Consider the following 23,225-nt stretch of genomic DNA (forward strand, 5'->3'; position numbering starts at 1 on the left):
ATGGAGAAGCTCGTGTGCACTTAGTTGTGATTCTTTTCCTAATATACAAATGAAATACTGCTCACAAAATGTGTTATTGAATTGAGTTTAATGTGATAGCAGTTTCATCTCGGGACCGGTACTGTTTTCAAATGTTCTATATTACTACTAATACGATGCATCGGTTTTCGGAATGTGAAATTATTTTTACCGCTTTTTCCATTAGAACAAAAATGCCAAACTGTTCAATGTGTTGAAGAAATACTTTTGATCAGAAGTTAGAAAAGTTTCCTCTTTTAGAGCCAGAAATAAGTGATTCAAGTAAAAGTAAACAAGGCTAAGAATCAAGTATTTAGGTTCAGTACCCAGTCTTATTTACACTATATTAAGAATTTGTACTTCTGCCCATATTTGTCCTTAATTATCTATCCGAGGACAATGGTTAGTATTTAATTCATCCTGGCAGGCAGTATATTGTATTGTTTTAAGCCTGCAGATGAATTACAGACCAGCGAAATGTCATCAGCACTTTAGTTTATTTTCTGAGGAGAGACCTGATAAAGTTTGCATGACTTCTGAACGCTTGAATAGCGTGCTATGGCCCTGTATGCTTGATCAAAGACTTTAATAGATTAAATCTGTTTCTATTTCTTCTTGTCTCTTTCTCTCTCTGTCTCTCTCAGTCTCATTTTCTCCCCATCTTTCATTTTCCTGTCTTTATTACTGAATCAAAACGTATCAAAGGTTTATACCATGTGGAGTTTGATGCTCCCTCTTTGATCTCTAGGAGCCGTCGTATTATATCAGTGTCTGTGAGATGACTTGTAGTATCTCTGTGTTAAACACGGGACAGAATTTCAAAATATAGCTGCTCGTAATAAGTTAGTCACTAATGCCAGGAAGTCAGGGGAAATAACTGGTTTACAATAAAATCATGAGTGGAGCAACCATTTCCGGAAGGGGGAAGATTTTCACAACAAAAACAGGTGGTGTTTATAATTATACCGGTAAATAACTTGAGATAAAAATATAAATTTTATAGGAACAGATTACTAATGAACATATCCTGTTTACGTTTTAACGATAACAGTCGTGGAAGCCTTGGTGTGGGTGGTTAAGGGCTTGAACTGGGAATTCGTCATATGTGGAACTTCCGTTTACACCAATTTTTCTTAGGAGTTATTTCACTGTCATCCAGAGGCACTCGCACCCCCAGCGACCACATAGCTGTTCATGCAGACGATCAGCCAAATAACAAAGCTTCTCTATGCTTTGTAACGTTACATACTGCAGCTCATGTCATGCCCTGAACACCCCACAAAGTGAATTATCTTCCAACATTCAATCAGAGGGAGGTCAAGAAAGGCCAAGTTTGTAACCTGTATCTTTAGTTTTCCTTCCAACATTTAGATAAGTAACATGTGTCGAATGCAATAGGGTTAAAGCAACACAGACACACTGTACACGTGCAGAGTATTGAGCACACGGGCAAGGCACTAAGCAGCGTGTGCTCTGCATTGTATCTCAATATGAGGGTTGACCTCCATACAATCAGAGCTGGTTAAACACAGAAACGGCAATCTAATTATGCATGTCAGAGAATTAAATGTTCTTTATCCCTAAAGGATTGTGTACATAACAGTCTGGAATAGATTTCAAACCAACTAAGTAATGTCTCAAAGTGGAATTTAGAGTGGTATTGCAGAAGTTTTTGACTTTGCATGGATGTTTGTCTGTGAATAGGAGCATACGCTTCACATATTTGCGTGGGAAAAGTTGTATGTATAGGAGAAAAGCACCATTTGCTCAAAAACAAGGAAGTCAAGGTTTGCAAAAAAATAATTGTCATGTTTCCTTTTGATATTTATTTAATGTCACACATATTCAGTTTTCCAGAAAAACAAGCTCCGTATGAGTCATTCCTGAAATGATCCTTCTCAAATGATAACTCCCAGACTGGTTTGTTGAATCCTGATTGCCAAGATTTTTAACAAAAGCATAAAACACGGAAAAAATGACCCAGATGTTGATCGCAGAAGTTGGCAGCATCACCTCTTTCATAAACAGGCATGTTTTTGTGACTACCAGTGAGGCAAACAAATGAGTTTTTGTCAGGAAGAACGTTTTTTTTGTTTTGTAACAGGCTATGCTTACTGTATATCAACTTGGAACCTTTTCTAACAGAGGAAGCTGGATTCACCACAATTTACAGGGCCTATAAATATTGTCATCATTGCCCAGAAGAAGGATTAAACCAAGCAGTCTCGCCCACTTTAATGCTCAGTAAAGTTTGTGAATCATCAGTCTTGTAGGACACATACTAACCTCATAGCACAGGCCGTGAATGTGTGAAAATAATAAGCCTGACTTTATCGTTAAATCTCTTGATTTAGCAGACTTTTCTGGGATTTGTGTCACAGTCGTTGTATACATACTGTATTAAACTGTTTAAACATTGTCATAGTGTGGGGGGAAAAAAAACAAGATTTAACTCATTCCTTCTGTAACTATATCTGTTCACTCTAAATTAAATATGAAATCTGGATGTTGACTTTTCTCCCCCTTTTTCCCTCCAGAGGTTGAGAAGGACCTGGCCAAGCTGGCAGAAGTAGGGAAGATGACCACTCGGAGCGCCAATAATCCGCACAGTAGTCTGCTCCACACCCCTCTGCGCCACAGAACACTACCCGACACACTTGCTCTCACCGGCCTGCTCTCTAGACCCCAGTCTCCAGCTGGCAGCCTCTCAGGCAAGCCCTGCGGTGTGGGCCTCCCTCTGCTCAGCCCCAAGCCCACCTCCCTGGTGATGGGTCGGACTCAATCTCCCAGCAACCCTGGGAGCAGGACTCAAACCCCCAGAACGCCCAGCAGGCCCCTGACCCCGAATAGTTTACTGACACGCTCCACCTTTAACCCTGCATCTCATAAAGAGGTGACCTTCAGGAGATCGCGGAGCCGCCCTGTGACACCCACATGTCAGCCCACACGTCCCCGACCGCTGCTCACCCCTCCTGGACTAAGCACTACAGACAGCCTCGGTGCCAGCCTACGGGCCTATCTGTCTGAGGTAAGACCGGAGACTGAGATATATCCCTTTATCATATCATATATGCAATATTGCATGACAAGGTGTCATAATACAGTAAAATAATCAATGAGGAGGAGGCAGAGTTGAATTGTGGCAGCACTGTCTTCACAAGGTCAATTATTTCCAACACAGGGGGGCTCTATCACACAAAAGAAACCCCCCAAAAAATAAAAAATGATCCTAATTTTCAAAAATGTGGTTAATTTAGTGAGTGTCCATCATTTTTAATGTGCTGACTGGTTTTCTTACCAAGAGTTATGCCCACATGAGAAGATTAATTCTATTCCGATATCTTTAAATACGGCCTATTGCAACAGAAAGTGCATCAGCACACGTCACAAAATCTCAATCTATTCCTTTAAACACAATATCTTCCATGGCCGTGGTGTGGCATCAAATTCTACATATTATATTTGAGCTATGTGTAAGATTTATGTAAGATTTATCTCGCAATGAAATCGATCAAGTGCACACATAGTGTATAAAACATGAAGTAAAAGTGTCATAAACTTTGGGTCCGGCACTTGAAAATCACTGAAACTTTCTTGTAATATTTTTGTATGATGAGACTCGTGTTTGCTGAGTGTCAAATAGGCTCAATGTCCAAGTAAAGCTGCTGTGGAACATGAGAGCCTTTACACGGAAAGATCATGACTAAGCGCACCAGAACACACAATGTCACACATGTGCATACTCTCACAAACACACACGCACACGCTTCATGTGGGGTTTAATGGAGAGTCATGGAGGTCCATATAGTAGTATGTCATTTCATTATGGAAAAATGAGTCTGGCATAAAAGGAGAACTTTCAATGGACTTTCTTTCTTATATTCCTTTCATGATTAACTTAACAGTGGCGCTGTTAAATACAAGACCTTTTTGAAGGCTTTATTAATGGTGGGCAGGAATTCTTCAGTCCCTCAGTATACTCTTTGACAGTTATGCTAGTTGACACCTAGTGAGATTATCTAAAACACTCGTGCACCCAGTCTGCTTTCATTGAAGCCACCTGGTCCCATGTCGATGGACTAGGAGGCCTGTTTAGAGAGGATTAAGGAATCCTGAACCTTTTTAAATACTGACGTGCAGAGAAGATGTGCTTGTGATCTTGTCTTTGCTTTTATTTTATTGGTAGCATGGGGCAATTTATATATTAAAGTTTTAGCCTAGGACTCAGTGTGAGTTAACAGAGTCTTCTATCATTTCGATTCTGCTCTATTTTTCCATTTCAGGATGAGTTTTACCAGCAGTTACAGGCCATCCGACAGCCTTGGCATATTCCCAGTGACACAGAGAGTGACGTCCTGGAGCCACCTGAACAGGATAAGAGTGAGTGACCTGCCTTTTTCCTTTCATCCGCCTGTCTTTTGTGTCTATTTTAAACCCTACATTTGATTGTTTATCATCTCCTCATTCAGGTTCCCTTTACCGGAGAGTTGGAGTGGAATGTTTCTCAAAGCTCTCAGTTGAATCCACAGCTCACACGTTTGACAAATTGCCCCTCTAATGTTTTTACCTTCTCAAAGTTTCTTTTCTTTGTAAATACGTGAGGCACATTTCATTACTATAATGTCACTTTACCACAATGAGTAGCTAATCCATTAAGCTGGCTCTAGATCTATTCAAAAGTGAAGATTAATGTGTTCCTTGTAATATTTTAAGATGGAGCACAAGGGCTGACAAATGAATTTTTCCATATTTCACAGTTGGGTGAAATCCTGGTTTCATAGGGGGAAACATCATATAAAATGTCCTTTCCTGGCATCGTGTAAGAGATATATCTCTATCAAGATCCAGTTGATCGACATGAATGGTTCTTTAAGGTCATAAATCCAGTCATAGTAGTGGTCTGGCTGGGCCACAGTGCAGCATTTTACTCTGGCTTTGAACAGGACAGAATTAGATCAGACCTCCTTGAATGTTCTGGTGCATAAATCACATGAATGTATGTGGAATTTATACTCTCTTAACATTGGTTAACATATGGTGAAACTTCTTTGATCCTCTTATCAGAATTTATACTGTAGCTGGAATAAAACTAACTTATGTAAACATTACATATTTCTTCCGAACAGGTAGTTTAAAGACGAAGACGGAACAAACCTGTTATTATGAGATATGGTCTGCAAAAGTTGATATTTTTTTCCTAAGGATGGCAAACCTGGAAAGCTTGGAAGTGGAAAGACGATCCACAATGCTAAAGGTCCATCTTCTGGGGAACATGAATGTGCTCAGTGAACGTAATGGCGGCAATCTAGCCATACTGTATAGCAGGTGGTACAGGTAGCCTAGTAAATGGTCACAAAGTAACCAAAAACATAATGACTAAACCTCTTGGGACAATGAAAGTCCACACTTAATTCAATGGAAATCTAGTCAATAGTTTTTGAGATATCTTTTGGACCAGTGTATTTCTCAAGGAGAACATTATGCCCCTATCACCCAAATGTCCAGGTACTGGCATTGCTTTATTTAGATCCCACCACCACTGAGTCAAAAATGGCAGCTCTGAAGTTAACTTATGAACAAGTCAAAGTCAAAAAATTCTGAAATGTTCTCAAATTGACTGACCTGTTTTCTCAGTAAACAAAACATCAGCACCAGCTACTCAAACTGAAAGTCAAGTGTGACTCAAAAAGACAACTTTCATTGACGTTATTGCACAAGAATTCCCGTCACACAAAAGATCAAGCAGGCAAATGGTTGTCACATGGAAATATAACCCCTTTGACAAGTTCCTCCAGTGGGTCGTTGTTTTGCCAAATGTGTATCTTTCAAAATAGATGGATAAATGTTCCTAATAGCCCCTGGGGGTCTGCCCTAAGCCTTGGCACTAGTAATGGCATGTTGAGAAAGGATATGAGCCACACATTGAATTAGAAGCGGCTCAGACACAGGGAGAGAGACTGACAGGAAAAAACTAAAGAGACCCAACAGCCACAAGACGGGACAAAGCACTTTCTGGCGTGAGAGTGGGCCCAGAGGAGTGTTGGCTGAAATCTGCTTTGTATTTGTGTGTGTGCATGTGGGTTATTGCCTTAGTCAAGGTAAGATATTCAACTTGTTTTCAGAGAGCGTTTTTGCCCCCTTAATCAGATTTTTGACCTATTTTGACCTGTGAAATACTGTAATACAGTTGAATTTCATCCAGGCAACCGAACACTCAAATTAGAATCCACACACAGAGGAAAAATCGGAGAAATCTACCACTTCGCTGAGTTTTCCAATCAAAATGACTTCATTTCTTCTGGCAGGAAGGTGAAAAAGAGTGTGAACATGTTTGTCCATAAAGTGGTTTGCTCTGGCTGTTTTTAGTCTGTCCATGTACCTGTACTGTATGAGTAGGGCTCACTTCATTAGCGCATGACTTCCCAGTATCACAGCAGATGTGTGTGAGCTGGCGCCAAGTGTATGGTAAGAGCTGAATAATGGGGGAGAAATCCATTGCTATTTCCTGTTATTCTATAAACTTCCACAGTGGTACAACCACACATACCACAATGGAGATGAAAGAAGTCTGTCCGTTTTCACACTCCTGACCCCATTGTCCTTTAATAGCTGTGCATAAGCACATTAGTCAGTTCAACATAGACATTCCCTAAACAGTGGAAGCAGCTATATCAGTATGTTACATTATACACCTGTCAAGATTGCTTATAGGATTCAATATTGACAGTGTTTAAAGATTGTTTGTCTTACTAATCACTATCACTTATTGCAGAAGCATAAGTGATGTTGCAGCCGGCGTACATGTTGACCATTTGAGCATATACACCAGTCACAGTGCTGAAAAAAACAACTATGAACAATGTTATGCTACAAAATGAACCTCAGTTATGAAGAAAATCAAACTCTGTGCAACTGACTTGGTTGATATTTAAAGGTTCTCTATACAGTGTTCACAGCATTGATATAGCAGCAAACAGCTATATGCTTATTCGCCTTCTTGATGAGCCAGTTAGCCTCGACTTTGGAAAGAGCCAGGCTTCATATTTAATGGAAAGATAAAGTAGTTGTATTGCTTTTGTCATAGAACTCTTAGCAGGCAGGTAAGAGACATATATCCCCAAATATGGAATTATTCCACAGTCCTCATGCTACCTTCACCTTACATGACACATTTTCTGTGTTTATTTTTTCACAGGTGGTACACGCGATGCCAATAAGAGATCTGTGTTTTCAGGTGAGAATTTGAACAGTTAGAGGCTTTACAGCCTGAAACCCAGAGAAACAGACTCTCCTCAGAATGTGCTGTATCATTCGAGTCACCAGAAAAACGATTTTTGCTATTGTAAGCAACTGCCTTAAGTTTACAGAGCCTCAATGTCTGTCAATGACCTCATTTATAGAGCCACAACATAACTACCAATGGGTGACTTACTGTTGAAGCCTCCACCTTCATTTATGGTCCGTTCAATTACAGTCGCAGGCTAAATGGAGGGCACAGTGGCTCTGCACTGCGATTGGTGGAGGCCGACCATGTGTGGAGACAGGAATGCTGTTGCCCAGTTCCATTAAGTCACTTGGGTTCTGAGTTTACACGCAGCAGACAGCGTCAACTCTCAGCCTCAACATTTGGGAGAAGGAGAAAGTCTGTCTAGTTTGAGGTTGTCTGCGGTTCTCCTTCTTGTGGCTCCGGAGGTGCCCACAGTTCCCCGAGTCAGTGTGCCAGTCTGGAGGGAGATCTGAGAGCAGACTGCTGCTGCTTGGCTATCAGAGAGGATTGCCACAGCAACCAAACTCAAAGCTTGCTGTTGAAGTCACTCCGATCACCGCTCTCCCAGAACATATTGTGAAATATGGCCGTTGGAACCTTACACTGGGCAGCACCAGGCCTCATTTTCCACATCATGTTTGTCTATGACATGTTCAAATATTAAATGTCTGTTTCATAGTAATTGCCCGCGTTATTTTTCTTATTAGCGGTTAAATGTGTCTGATTTTAGTTTCTAGGAGACTGATGTTTTTGTCTTTCCTTTTTTCACAGGCCTATAGTGACGAAGACCAGACATTGATCCAATCAAACTATTATGCAAACCGCTGGACATTTTCAATATGTGTGCAGAGAAAATTATTTTTATAACTGAAATGAATGGGGGGGGGGGGAAAAGATTGTATACTTTTTTCACAGATATTTCATAGACATTATAATGTAACTGTACGATAAAATGTCAAAATATTACTTCAGAGTATGGAACATTTATTTTTGTTTGCTTTATAGCATGCTATTGCACTTCCATGTGGAGTCCAGAAACAGATGCATTTTGTTGTTGACGGATTCCTTTTCTAGGCCTCGTTTATTTTCACATTGTGAAGGCAGCACACCCATGTTAAGAAAGCGTTTATTGATATGCACTGTTAAAAGATGTAGTGTTTTTTTTTCCAATAGCAAATACCCAAGTTGTGGAAGGAACACAAGGAATGCTGTTATATTAATTAAAATGATTTGGTTCACATGTCCCCATTCTTTTGACTCTATTGTTATGTGCTTCTTATTACAGGCATATGATTGCATTTTTACATGCAAATACTAAAAGAGAAGTTCAATGCAAAATTACTTATTAAAAAACACACTGAAGTCATAGTTTAAATGACTAAAGATGTCATAACACAGGCTCTGTTTAATACATGCTTTCCCCGATACATGATCCATCTAACTGTGTGTGTCTCTGACACGTACTGTGGTGCTGACAGAGACACAGAAATCCGTCCTGGCCTGTGACTACATTGCTTCTGTGTGTTTGCCTGGGCATGTGTTAGTTAAACTGTGGTCGTCTGAATGTTACACAGGCGACGTCGGCTTCCAGAGACACACGCAGCATGGACACACCCTCCGGCCCGACACTGTCTGATCCCTCCATTCGAAACCCCCCACTGAGTTCTGCTGCTTTTCAGTCTGTCTGACTACTTGACTCTCCCAGTCCTAATTTCAATGAAGGTGATTTCTGTGAAAAAAAGACATGTGAAAAGACTAATCACTTAATCCTGCAAACAGGGCATGTTGATTGATGTCCCATGTATTTCAGCACACCATCTGCTCACTGGATGCGGGATGCGGTTTTGAAAGATCTGTGGAAGAATTTGAGGACATGGCATAACAGAGTCACAGTGGTGCCTTGATATAATCTTTATAGCACAATATTTTCCTGCCAGGAAAAGGCACATGTATTGCATTGCACATTACAATTTTCACATTTCATATTCCCTTTTTTGTGGCGTTGGGAGTGCGATTGCCATCAGTTCATATGTCTCCGCCAGCTATGAGGAGTTCTGCAACAAGGCGAGACAGTTGATGAAGATGAAGACTTAATATGACTGCCACAGATGTCATACAAAGACCCCCCCCCCCCCCCCCCCCCCCCCTCTGTGTAGCTTTGAAAACTCAATATGTCACAACTTATAAAGATGAAATGGTGGGAACATCACTGATACCTCCCGTCGCCACAACTTGCATCGTCTCATCAGATCATAGCCATATGACTTCTTAATGATTAGTCCAAAGATGAAGATTAATTCCATGCTGCTCATATATAATCTTTATCAGACACATATGTCATGTTGAGAATCAAGAGGGATCAAATGTCATAACGTTAATGCAGTCTCTCTGGAGTCTGAAGTATGAAACCTCCGATATCTTCTTAAGGTATGTTTACTGTACTATATACACCAGGACCATTCAAAGCAACTGCGAGGGCCACCCAGGAATAGCAGCAGACATCACTGTACTTACAGGGAGATCCGGACCACCATCAATGGTCAGCAGACTGACCCAGGTCTTGATTTACAACTGAACAGACTGGGATTTATCCTGACGTACAGCACAAATAAATCTATGGTGGAAAAGAGGTATGCTTTGAAGGCATATAAAGTTGGTATCGTTCCCTGCTTGAAATGGAAAACCCAACTTTGTCCATACATTTCTCTGACTATGACCTTAAGAAAACATCAACAATCCGGATTTTGTTTTCTGTGTTCATGGAAGTGAACTGCCTGTTCTCACAAAGCTAATGAAATCAGCCTCCACTGTTCTTTAGCTTTTAACTTTTTTAAAGTCTGTCATCAACATGAAAGTTGAACTGTTCTCTGTGCTGTTATTTGAAGCCACGATAGCAGTTTTGCTCCTCAAACAGCACAAGTCTGACATGTTACTGTTTACAGAGCCGATTCGGACACATGAGCTGTTCTGCACCACTGGAACGGTGGGTGTACTTTTACTCCAATCTTAAGCCTGTATTTTGATAACCCCATAGAATTGGGTAGTTGATGATTAACAAGAACCATCAAAGAAAATAAAAAAAACATTGGCTATTGAATTCAGATCTCTATAGAATGCCTAATGATTGAAAACTAACATTTGGTGACAGTGAGCATTAAACTTAAGAGGATATGTAGCCACCCAATCAAAGCTTCATGGGGTTTATTACTAACATTAATCATTCACTATGTCTTATTATGTTGTGAAATTGAGCCCCAATGTGTGTTTTAGAACAAACTACTACAATTGTGACAATAGAGCAAATGGCTAGAATTGTAAACTATATTTGAATAATATTTCTGAATATCTAAATTGAATGTTGAATCCAGCATCCAGTACAACAAAATCACAGCACAGCTCAGTACTGTTTGTAGAGCTCATCTGCAAAGTGGGCAGGATTGTGGATTTATGTACGGTCTTGCACTTTTGAATAATAAACCTGTATTTTCATTTTATTTATCTCTTTTCTTCTCATTGTGTTTGCTCTTATATTTTAACTGGGCAAGTGTCTTGTCCAACATAGAGCCAAAAGAGCTCCAACTGTCAGTCATGTTGTGTTATTATTGAAATGAACAGACGGATGTTATAACTTTTCGCCATCCTTTTGGTTCAATGTGTGATCCGATTTTTTTTAGATTTGATTTCTGAAGCCAGACCTACTTTCAGGTCAAACAGAAGAAGAAAACAATAGAAGGCACAGGTTGTTTAGCAAAACTTGCTGCCGGAATTAAAAGCATTCCATCTGCTGCACAGGAAGGACATCAGCAACAAGTTGCAATTCTGTCTCTTAAACCAAACGTGGCAGCAGGAAATATCCTTGCATGTCAAATATGCCCCAAAAACTACACCAAAATAAAGCCTCATCATCATCCTTCCTCTCATTCTTCTTCTTCTTCTTCTTGATGACGGGCTCGAGGCAGTGATGACGTAATACTCATCAGCTGATATTAAATAGCTTTCACTTCCTGCTGACATCTTCATTTGTGACAACGGTATCTCCACCGGGCAGCGGACGTGAATCTCTTCAACCATTGAGATTTTATTTTGGGGGAATGTCCACAAAACAAAGGTGAAAGTTTGTCTTGTAATCTTATTTAACAGCGAAACACGTAACTAGCTCTGTCATTTTAAAGTTAGTAGGTATGATTGCAGGAGAGGCATGTGCAAGTTGCACGATAAAGGACAGTTTGGAGGTAAGCTAGGTGACATGATCTGTTGTTTGTTTGTTTGCTGTTTTAAATGTTCATTAACCTGATAACAAGAGACAGCGTGGCCTGTGTTGCTATTATGATGCATGGACTTTATTATTCCCTAAAGTTACTCCTTTAGCTAATTAACGTTAGCTAGCATACATTGTGTAGCTGCATGCTAGTTTTAGCTTTCACTTTGACAACATTTCATGAAGCAATCCCACTAAAGTAATCTGTAAATGTGCTTTTATATATTTATTTTTACTATAATTTTAACGTTATTTATTTGTATATTGTACAGAAGATTAGGATTCAAGTTTGACGGATACATCTTATTAAATCCGTTTTGTATTAAGTTGGCCCTGTTTAAACCTCAGGCTGCAGAATGAAAACAATCTCTGACCATCCTCACCAACACTGTAAACCAGAAGATATCCATCACTATTGTGTGGATAGTTGAGGCTGTTTGGTTTGGCAGCACTTGTGGTGTGTTGAAGGACCTGCCTGTATTAAACAAGTGTTACGTTTGTTTCTATCTGAATAGTTTTCCTAACATTTTCAGCTGTTTGCTGTGGCAGTTTATTGGCCTTCTCTGTTACTACTGCACATGGCATACAGTCGCGCAGGCATCCGTTTATTTAATGCTTTTTCTGCGACGATCAAGGTGTCAATCTGAATTTTTATGATAAATGACTTGGAAATGGCTCATCTCCCTTTGGGTGTGTTGCGTTTGAAAGGAAAAGATCACTACTGGGATCAGCAGATGATTGTTTGATCCTCTGGAACATCATGTATTTAATGTTGTTCAGCAAATCCTGATGGATTACATGGAGGGGATGAATGGACAGACATCTTTTTGTGATTTCTGGCAGATTGTGAGGCTTTCTTGTCAAATCGCTGTCAAAGTCACAGAATGCTCGGCAGCCTCGAGAGGTTCAACTGTGAGGCCTCAGTGTGTGCGAACGGTAGTCTGAGCTGTCTTGTCTGTATCTCCCCTTTTCTTTCTCACAGACTAATTTATGGTTACCCTCCCTGACCATGATGTGGTCAGTGTTCCAGACGCCTGGGGATCTTTTCAAAGACTGGGGCTGTATGTGTGTTACACATTTGGCAGGCCCTGTGGTGGGTGAGGCTTAGACCTGGGTCAGATGACTCATCCAAACTCAGCGCTTGCCTCTGGTGCCAGGGACTCTTTGTGCTCATATTAGTCGTATTATTGTTTCAATTGCGAGGATCCAATCTTGGTTTGGTGGTGCGCGGTGTCATGGAAATGATTCGTTTGTGTGTGTGTGTGTGTGTGTGTGTGTGTGGATGTGTTTTATTTCTGTCTGGAGTGGATTGAAACCAAATATTGTGGTAGGCACTGTTAACCCGATCATATGTCGACCCATTGTCACACTGCTTTGTCTCTTAACATCCAACTAAAGCTCCCTCAGCGTGATGTGGAACACCTCCGCTGCTGCAGTTACACTTGGATTTAGTTTTACAGTCCGAGCTGATGGTTTTACTGTCCCGTGCTCCAAAAGCTCCAACGGTCCCTCTGGATCCCCGCTCTTTTATGTTTTCATTTACATATAAAGTTGCAGTGAATTTATTGAGTCCGCACATGGCTTTTTACTCAAGCTTTGATTTATTATACATGCAGCTGTGTTCTAATTGACTGCCAGCCTACTTTTGTCTCCTTTTTACCAATTTGTGAAAGGCTTCTGCCAGAGGCTGCTAATGGATGGTGGGGTACGATGTATCTGTGGAGCCTCAATCCTTCGACCCACCTTCTGTAGATGCACCTTCATTTACTCTGTGGAGCAAATATCTATAACTTCTGTCTTCGTGCCAAATATGAAGTAGAAAACATTCTTTTGTGATACTTTTCTCAATCCAGATGCTGACGTGGACATGTGTGATTCACCGTGACCAATCAGATGTACTTCAACATCAGTTCTCACACCAGATGCTAATTAGATTCATATTCCAGTAAAAAGCGTTGTCATGTCACTGTCTTCCTTTATTGAGGAGAGGAGAACAAATATTTGTGTGATGTTAGATGGAGAGATTTCGGAGATCAAATGATAATAAACTGTCGGGTCTAGCTTGCCAGATTACAAAAAGTGATGTGGATTTATATCAGGGCCTTGTGTTTAATGAGGATTGCTAAACATTTGCTGATCATGTCGAACACGTGATTATTTCTGCCCTCAGTAAACTCATACTACCACCATTAAAAAAACACAGCACATTGCCTATGCAGAAACATTCATTTCGACGTCATCTGTAAAGCTTTTATTGATTTAAAGAGTTTAAAAGTTCGCTTTGCCCTGGCTCCTTTCCTTCCCTTCTTACGGTTATGACTTCTTTAGCAATCGTAATGACCAGTTTCAGATAACCCATTGCTCTTCACCTCCCAATGCACAAACCGGGTAAGCGGCAGAAATAATATAAAATCATTTGATTTGGCAACAGAGGCTCCTTTGTTAGTGTTCGTGTTACTTCATCGGGGCGCCAAGGGACAGCATGCAGGAACAGGGTGGAGTAGGACTGCGTGATGACTGTTACTGGCCGGTCGGGAGAGGAAGACGTGCAGGATCGTCTTTGTTCAATAACCTCAACTGGATCTCTGACCACAGGAGACCGGAGAATGTCTCTACTGCGGCCAGGAGAAGTTTTGACGGCTTTAAGCTGCTTCACACCTGCTGCTTCTTTTCATTTTCTCTCTTCTCAAGTGTATCGTGTCCCTTAGTTAGCAAGTAAGTGTATGAGTGGCCTTTTGTTGCTTCTCTTTTTGCACATACTTCACTCAGTTGATGATGGTTTAAGGGCCGCTGGCTTGTACGTCGTGGCAAAAGGACAGATTACTCGTCGCAGTGTGAGTAACTTTGGAAGTGTTTGCTTTCTCTTCCTCTCCGATCGCTAAAATGACGCCGTTTCCCCTCATCAAAGACTAATGCTGCCAAAAAGTCTGATCTCAGTTTCCCAGCAATGCGATGTGAAGTGGAATTATTCAGGGTTCGTGATGCATTAGTTTCAGCTCGGTCTACTGGAAGCACAAAGGACGGACCGGAACATTTAACGAGTCAGATGTGTTGTGACGGAGGTTGTCATGATTTTGAGGGGATGTTGATTGTATCAACATTACAAAGAAGATTAATTCTCTCCACTTTCTTTTCTTTTTTTTTTTTTTATGGCAGAGCAAGGATGAAATTATGTGTGTGAGTCACAAGTGTTTCTGCCCTGGCTGTACAAAAATGCTTTCCACTTTTCAATTTTATGATTTTGAGCAAAGAGTGATTGGATGTCTGTACCAGCTGTCCCAGATTGTTTGTTTTTTTTCTCCACCATATTCACCCTAAGGGCAGCTTAAACTTCTTCTTTTTTACTATTTAGGGTCATTTCAATCAAAAGGTTTTAAAGGTGATGTTTATCCAAATGGAGTACCTCTGAAACCTCCGCAGGTCGTTTGAACCGCGGGAAACGGAGTTGACTCAAAAGAAAATGTTGTGTCAGAAGGTTACACAGCAGGTAGGCCACCTCAATCAGCACATTTCTGCAGCCACACTATGTTACGGCTGCTATTAAGCAGGGACCACAAAGAGATCTAGAGAAGTGGGTGAAAAGAATGGTTACATCTTGTAAAATTCTATAACCTGTAAGTGTGAGTCTATACAATATGTACTGTAACGTAGGCATGCAGTCAAACAGTTTTTTGGTATCCAAAGCAACTTTGTGCTGAATATGTATCACTGCTTTATGGAATGTATGTGGGCTATGAGCTTTAATAGAGAGCGATAGATCCGCCAGTCTCACAGGCCATCTCACTTGCAGTCCTAGTCACTTTATCACTTACGGCCTTTGAAGATCTTTCTCAACCACTGCTCCATGAGGATCGGCTCAGTTGAGACCTCTTAAGTTTACACTAAGAGGCAGTTATCAAGTCATTCAGTCTTGAAACTGAATATGAGCCATGAAGTGTTTTCATTACAAGAAACATGATTTCAAGACTACTTCCGATGACTTATGCGTACCATTGTTTGTTCTCTCTCTTCTTTCTAATGGCTCCCGTTACAAGATCAGCGCTCTGAATCATCTCAGTGGGCCAGAATCCTGCCTGTAAAGTCCCCCTCTAAGTTTAGTTTTGATATTTATGTCACACTTGGCTCATCTCAAGTGAATGAGTGAGGAGAAATCATTGATAACCAAGCGATTTAAGTGTTCCTCCATGATGTCAGTTTATGGTTGGACTTAGCACGCTGAAGTTCAAGAGTCTTTCAAGGCCAGGCCAAACAATGAGGTTTTTTTTTGAGGGCTGATACTAGTTTCTGTGATACATTTCCATGAAGCTGAGAGGTGCTTGTGACTTGCCAATAGTTGTGAGGGGGGGGGGGGGGGGGGGGAAAGAAAGAGGAGGTTAGAATGATCGTATCTTTGCCAGCAGCCGTGGTGTTTTTTTGCCTCCGATAGACACAGGGAGTGAGGATGAACTGTGCCAGCCCTCCACAAGAGGGCACAGATGATGTTGCCGAGCATCCCCCTGGAGTGTTTCTGACGGTGAGACCCTTCATGTTGAGCCCCCGGCCTGGCTGCGGTCATTAATCTGCTGTTGTTATAAATCACATGTCTAGTTTCTGCTGAAAGACGGAAAATCCCTGGTTACAGAATGTTCTGAAGTGACAGCTCAATGTCCACTTAAACACACAGCGTTGGCAGTTTACTGGATTGAATATAGACACGGGTCATTTTTTTTTTGTCTGTGTGCCATCAGGGAACTGCAACGTAAAGGCTATAAGTGATTTAACAGGATAGCAAGGGGAGAGGGGAGGCTTAAGAGGCAGATTCCTACAGCGTAGACTAAAATATTCTCTTTTATTGTTAGTGTTATTATTGAGCAGTGGTATGGAGTTTTGGTATAGCGTTTTTGTGATTGTTTAACACTCCCCCCCCCTCATTACTTTCTAGAATAATTTAAACAATGTAGTGTTAAAGACTTGCTCTTGGTCATATTTTCCATTCATAGATCAAAGTTTAAACATGTATGAGGTTTTTCTCCCTCCTGGTCAGATCGACCACCTTTTGCGAAGCAGCACTCGATCATAATGGTATCACCTGCCCTTTAGTGCTGGATGTCAGCCGCTGACACAGAAGAGCAGTCGGGGTTTGATTTACAGGAGCATGTGGTGCGGGCTGCTGTTTGTCCTTGCAGTTGGTGTGCTGTTACAGATCCTTCGGCTCTGTAGATGGCACCATATGGTGCGAAAAGACGTCTGAATTTGTCTTACTGTGTCTGGAGTTTTTCTTGGAATGAAAAGCAGATAAGAGTGGTTTGTTTTAGGGATGGGAATTTTGAACCCCGGTATGACGTCAAAAACAATAAATTGTTCAAACTGAAATTGGTTCTTTGAATTTGTTTGTCCTTTTTAAATAACATCTAACTAAAATCTATGTCCTCAGTTCATCTAGACGTGCTATTCTCTGGAGAGGTGGAAACCTTTCTTAACTTCTAAAATGTAGTATAGTTAGAATTCTGCTCACGCTCTGCTATTAGCCTCTTTTACCCCCGTAAACCTAATTGATACTTTGGGCGAGTGGTGAAGTGTAAACACGACAGGCAGCTGGTGAGAAAGCCATGTGTCTTGGGACAGAGCAGCCACCCAGCCCGTAATGTAGTGCCGTTTGGATCGTTCACTCCCTCTTCTCCTGTGGCTGTCGGGGCCGAACAGAGGCAAGGAGACGACCACACAAAAGAAATATTTGTCCAATCTGTCCAAGCAAACTTCCCAATTGAGGACTGAAACTTTCCCATCGCATTGCTTTGCGCCTGTGTGACATGTAATTGAAAGAGGAATGATGCTTTGAACCGAGGAGGAGGTAGCCTTTGCATATAAGAAACAGTCGTGAACTGTAATGTCCAGAAACAAAATGATGCACCCGTTCCAATACGTTTTTTTATCTTCTGTTAAAATTCAACAAACACAAATGTATTTATGTTTTACGAGGATGAAGTCGCGTTTAGACTAAACAAAAGATTGGCAGCGTTTTCAAAGCTCCTTTAGCTTCTTAACAAAACATTTAAAGTTACAAGAGGAACACTGGAGATGAAAAACATTGGTTTTTCGACCACATTTACTTTTATTGATGTTTTTCTGCAGATCTTAAATATGCTATTTTTAATACACACAAATTAAAGAGTTTTAAACTTTTTTTTTTTAAATAAGTCTTTTGTCTCTTTATGTCCGGACAATGATTACCATATGCAAACATCACATTTATCCCCATTGTGCCATAGTTAAAGGCTTTTAAACGTCTCCCAGTCGATAGATCTCTCCACCGCTCAGAAAACGGGGTTTCCTCCCGTCTGTATCTCCTTCTCAGACGGCTTTGCTTCCATCGCCACAAAGAGACAGGAAGTCTTGTTCTTGTGTGCGAACTAAAGCGTTTTTTCTCTCCCTCAATTCATGAGAGGGTGTCGGGTCTGCCGTCAAGAACCCTGATTCAGTGTGTGTGTGTGTGTGTGGATTCAAATGGTTTGCCAGTGTGAAGCAAAAAGGGTTGCCAGGGTGGTGAAAGCAAGCTGTTTGCTCATGTCCAGACCAGCAGAATGGACGAGGACACAGATGGGATTTCTCTCTGGTGGACTTTTCTTCTGAGCTATAGCCTCTCTGTGTTTGGAGAGACATGGAAACCTCCGCTAGAATGGACAGGCATCTTATTGAATGAGGGAAGACTTAGGGCGATCACCCAACAGGATCTGAATAGGATGTGGGAGACAGGCAGCGAAAGATGGGGGAGGGGCGGGGGGTTTGTTGAGATGAGGTCAATATAATGTGAATGGCCCGTGCTGTCACAAATTCTGATCTCCACTTTGACGTTGAGAATAAAGTTTTTTTTCGATACTAATGAACTTACTGTGTGTCCAGAGCATGTGGTAGATTTATACGAAGCGGTGGTCTGTAGTTGATGCGACTCGGGCTCGTCCGGGCCGGAGCCGCAGTACCATAAAACGCCTGGACTAAAGAAATCATCTGGGTTTGTTTCCTCTCCATGCCGAGCACTTCTGTTTTTCTCTCGAGAACCATGGCGAGGATTCACGAACAGCAGCGCATTTTGAAAGGGAAACGAAGTGCATCTCCCAAGAGCCGCATCCAAGAAACAGTTCTTGGCTTAATGCAGAAGTCAACCTCAGTGTATCTGAAGTTAATAGCAATACTGCAATGGGAGAGATGAAACTGATTTTCCATGACTGGTCTACTGATCTTTCCCACCACATGATGATATATCTACTTTACTTTGTAAATGAAAAGGTATGCGTAAATATAGGCCTTGTTGATTGTGTTTGGTGGCCGTACATCAACTAGAAATGTCAGCAACATCCAAAAATGAAGTGTCCACCAAAGTAGCGTGCTCCATACAGTAGGTGCTAGTCATTCGCATGTTGTCTGGCCTCATGCCTGGGACCAATTTGCTATTTGAGACCCTGCCAGAAGCTAAATGACCCAGACAGCATTGCTCCCAGGGTCACAAAGTTCCCTTTTCCGTGATAAGGTGGGTAGTCCAGGAGAGAAAACGTGGAATCATTTTTCAAGATTGGCTTTCAAAGGACACACAAAGAAGCAGTGGTCTGGTGCGAGTTACACCAAGCCAATTGACACAGCGTCGGGTACGCATGGGATGTGTCCTTTTGATTTAAACCTCATATTTAGTTTATCAAAGGCACCAATTGTACTTTAAATCCCTAGCTCCGTTGGTGTTGACGAGGATGGCTTTCATGAGTCAATACAGTAAATCCCATTCCCCACTGGGGGTGAGTTGTTGCACCAGGTGAAGGAGTTTTAAGTACGTCAGGACCTTGTTAAAAAGTGAGGGTGGAACGGGGGTGGAGGGTCGGGTGGACGGGATCGCACGGTGACGTCTTGAGCTGCTGACAGGTGTAGCGCGAACCAGCGGTGAAAGGTCAAGAAAGACCGCTTTTGGTCACATGGAAGTGGGACGGAACGAGCACCCAACAGCGCTCCCATTATCATTAACACTACACTATATAGTCTGCAGAATACAGTGTGATTGGAAGTTTTCAGATGATGGTTTTTGAGGATTCTGTTTGTTTATTTTTGCAATTTTATACACAGTAAATATTTCATCTTAATGCACCTACTGGTACTGTGGGAAAAAGAAAATCCCTTTCAGTGTACAATGGTAGTTGATTTGACTTTGGCAGAGGCGGTGAGTATGGAATGACTTGTAACCATCAGGGAATAGCAGAGAATAACTGATTAATTTAGATGGACATTGAATGAAATGTAATGTGATGTGTAGCCCTCAGGCAGGCCTTAACTCTGAGCGAGAGACGCTGTAATAGAAATACTCGCACCCAGTATTGTATAGAGGAACTGGAGGTTTCAAAAACCAATAGTGCTGAAATTCTGTGAATGTGTCCAGCTCACTGTGACAACAAATACAGACACGACGCGTTCTTTCTCTTTTAAGATAGTGCTACTTTAAAAGCCCCGGTTGACAGCCGAGGTGTCAGAGGCTGGATGTACATCAGACCTAGTGGAACAGAACTTTGTTTCAGAAGTGCCGAATGGGCACATTAACATCAGGTTAAACCAACATTGGGGGAATGGGAGTGACGCCAAGATCATTAGAGGGCGAGAGCGGGCGCTGGTCAGGGTCGGGTTACATGTTGTCGACCCCAGTTCTGCCCTGAACCTGTCTGTCAGAGGAGAGAGAATGAAGAGGAGGAGGAGGAGGAGGAGGAGGAGGAGGAGGAGGAGGAGGAGGAGGAGGAAGAAAAGACTGATGACTGACTCATTTGGACACCCACGCTTTGCTCAATGGCGTCCATTCAGCTGGACACTGTTGCTCACTCTGGCATTGGAGTTGGAGGAGAGCTTAATCAGATCTGATGCTTGCATTAGAGCCATTTCAAGTCACACTATCAATAACCGAGATGTGCGTGCGCTCTTGAGATTTGTTTTGAAACAAAAACTATGCGGTGATGTGCTCTCCTCACGATTTCTGGTCCCGCTTATTTATTTACATACAGTAGTCTGGTCGTTTTTGTCCGGTGACACAACCGTGATGTTGCAATACGGATCAGCATCACAGGCAGGGATTCGTTACTCTGAATCCAACACTGGATGTGACATCATGCAGGGAGGTGAACCCGGCGCTGGGTCAGGCCTTAATGAGACCCACAGAAGAGTCATTACAGTCGGTGGGAGAAAGTTTAGACTGTTGAGAGGAACAAACCGCCGGGTGGAGCAGCCTTCCCCTCTCCCTCCTCCTCCTTCTCCTCCGCCTCCTCCTCCTCTTCCACCAGCTGGCTAACAGATGGAAGGACCTGTTGGCCAAGAAAGTGAAGCAGAAGACGGGAGTGTGGGCGAAGAGGGGAAAAAATATTCAGTGACAGATATATTGAATGATAAGCAAATTTGCGGATGCTTGAATCAGAGCTTTGGGAGCAGTTGCATATTTTTCTCTCTTATTGCGGACAAGTGTGTGTGTGTGTGTGTGTGTGTGTGTGTGTGTGTGTGTGTGTGTGTGTGTGTGTGGAGGTGACATTTGGCTGGGGTCGCCGATCGGGTTATGCAATGTTAGCATTTGGTGTGTTTTGTTTACAAGACTTGTGAAATGGAGGAAGTCAGATTGTGCGGGGGAAGGTGATGAGAATGTCAAGAGGATGGGAGGCCGAGCGGGTGCGGGCCGTACACGTTGCGGGGTTTATACTTGTCTTTGGAGGAGTGATCTCTGTCCTGCTGTTATTTACCTTCCAGGCCCTTTCACAGAGGAAACCACTGGGTGTGGTGGGATCAACAGGGACTTGTCCTCCTAGATTTATACAAACACCACCTCCTCAGATCGGCTGAGAGTTCGCTCTGTCCCTCTGTGTTTGTGCTTCTTATTGAGTACAGCATTTTTTAAGCTGTATGCACAGGTGGTAGCAATGGAAAAGGAAGTCAGGTCCCAGTTTAACGGCTTTCTTTGTTGGTTTTGGTTTGATAAGTTCTGTAAAAAAAAGTATAACATGTGTATTGATAAAGTATCTTTTAACAACCAATTTTCTGTTTACTGAGAACAAGCCTTCAAATAAAACGAGTGACTTCGTGTTTGGCTTTTGAGAGCCAATAGGAACCTATAGAAAATATTTTGAGTGTAATAGATTCATGGTTTTACTGCCATGGGAGGACAGAAATCTTTTAAATGAGAACTATATATGACAAGTTTGAAACACCTGAAGAAATATTTTCTCCCAAAGCTGTGCACTGAATCACTGTCGTTTTTATCTGTAGCCTACACTGTTTCAATAGGAGCAATTCAACAGCAGCTCCACGACGGGCCCAACAACGCCCCGTACTGTAGCTGTGATATAATCACAGCTTAAAATGTTTCACACTTTCTGTCAAGATCAGATATTTTCTGAATCGTGGTTAGTGTATTTCTGCACTTCTATTTTGGTGATGGGTTTCGTTCACTTTCTGTATCAAAACATCTAAAAGCAAAAGGCGGAGTGATACCACAGAGTGCAAAGGAATTGACGTCTCAGCGGTGGTATGTGGTTATTATATCGCGGCTATGTACCAATCAGATTGATTGATTTAAGCTACCTATTTTCAAATTTTCAGTTAATATAAACATTGGCACATTGTCTACACATTTGTTTTTATTTTCTATCACACAACTATACATGACAGCTGGATGCAGTATCATTAATCATTATGATTTTCGTTTTTTTTCTCGAATTATTAACAAGATATTTATGGATAATTCCACATCTAATTTTAGAGTGCAGCTATTGTCTTCTGTGAATTCTTTAAAAAGTAATAATACAAAGGCTGCTCTGGTTTTATCAGGGTGACAATGCTCCTGTAAAACAATTTAACATTAAGATGTTAAATGATAACATCTGACCTGATGACCTCACACTCGGGTTATTTCCTGTCTCAGAGCAATCCTCAATGATTGTTTTTGTTTTCTTAACTGCATGCACATGCCCATTAACAAAGGAAATACATTTTCTGCGTAGCTAGTAGGTACCAGGTTGGTGTCTTTTTAGATTATGAAAATAATGTCATTTTCAAAATACCTTTCAGGCTTGTTTCACTTTGTGAGTGCCCTTGATGATTTTCTGTTCCATCATTTGTCCATCACTTTGCTGAATATTTAGTTTACCACTTGACTGCGAGGGAGTCTTTTGAAGGACTGAAATGTGTCTTTTTTAATACTGGTGACTTCACCCCGCTGGTGCTGAGTCCAACTTGGTGTTAGGAATTGTTTCCTTGGCTCGAGTGGTTTTTAGCCAGTTTCCCTAACTAACATTTACCTGGCCTTTTTAGATGATCAGAGACAACTTCCTTTGTGAATAATGACTCCTTTAGTGCCCATTTACATTAAGTACACTCGGCTACGCTTTTACAACCGTATGAATGACGTTCACTGTCATTGCGTGTATCTCAAGTCAAAGCCCTCGCTTCCTCTCTTCTCCACCTCCTTCCTTGTTCTCTGTTGTACCTTCCTTACAACCCAGGACCATAAAATGCTAAAGTCAGTTGTCTCAGGGTTTTGTCTCTTTTAGAGCAGACCCGAACTGCCTGGAGCTGGGACGGTCTCGGTGGGTGAGGGACAGCTGCTCTGCAGTTCGCCGATGGTGTGAGAAAATGGTCATCACAGGACACTCCTCAGGGCCTTTACTGTTCTCTTCCCCTGATTACCCTTCTGCTGTT

General features: G+C 41.7%; 1 protein-coding gene across 1 annotated transcript in view; it reads left to right on the forward strand.

Moving 5' to 3' along the window:
• Positions 1-7,865, forward strand: part of cUnh8orf34 (chromosome Un C8orf34 homolog) — a gene marked incomplete at both ends in the record, with an annotated part of 50,647 nt that extends 42,782 nt beyond the window's left edge. Inside the window, 4 exon segments of the mRNA XM_079181154.1 lie at positions 2,556-3,046; positions 4,302-4,398; positions 7,214-7,252; positions 7,711-7,865. Of these exon segments, the coding sequence (XP_079037280.1) occupies positions 2,556-3,046; positions 4,302-4,398; positions 7,214-7,252; positions 7,711-7,865 (782 nt within the window).
• Between the last annotated feature and the right edge of the window lie 15,360 nt (positions 7,866-23,225).

This window comes from Pholis gunnellus (assembly GCF_910591455.1).
Source record: "Pholis gunnellus genome assembly, chromosome: 20".
Taxonomy (NCBI): domain Eukaryota; kingdom Metazoa; phylum Chordata; class Actinopteri; order Perciformes; family Pholidae; genus Pholis; species Pholis gunnellus.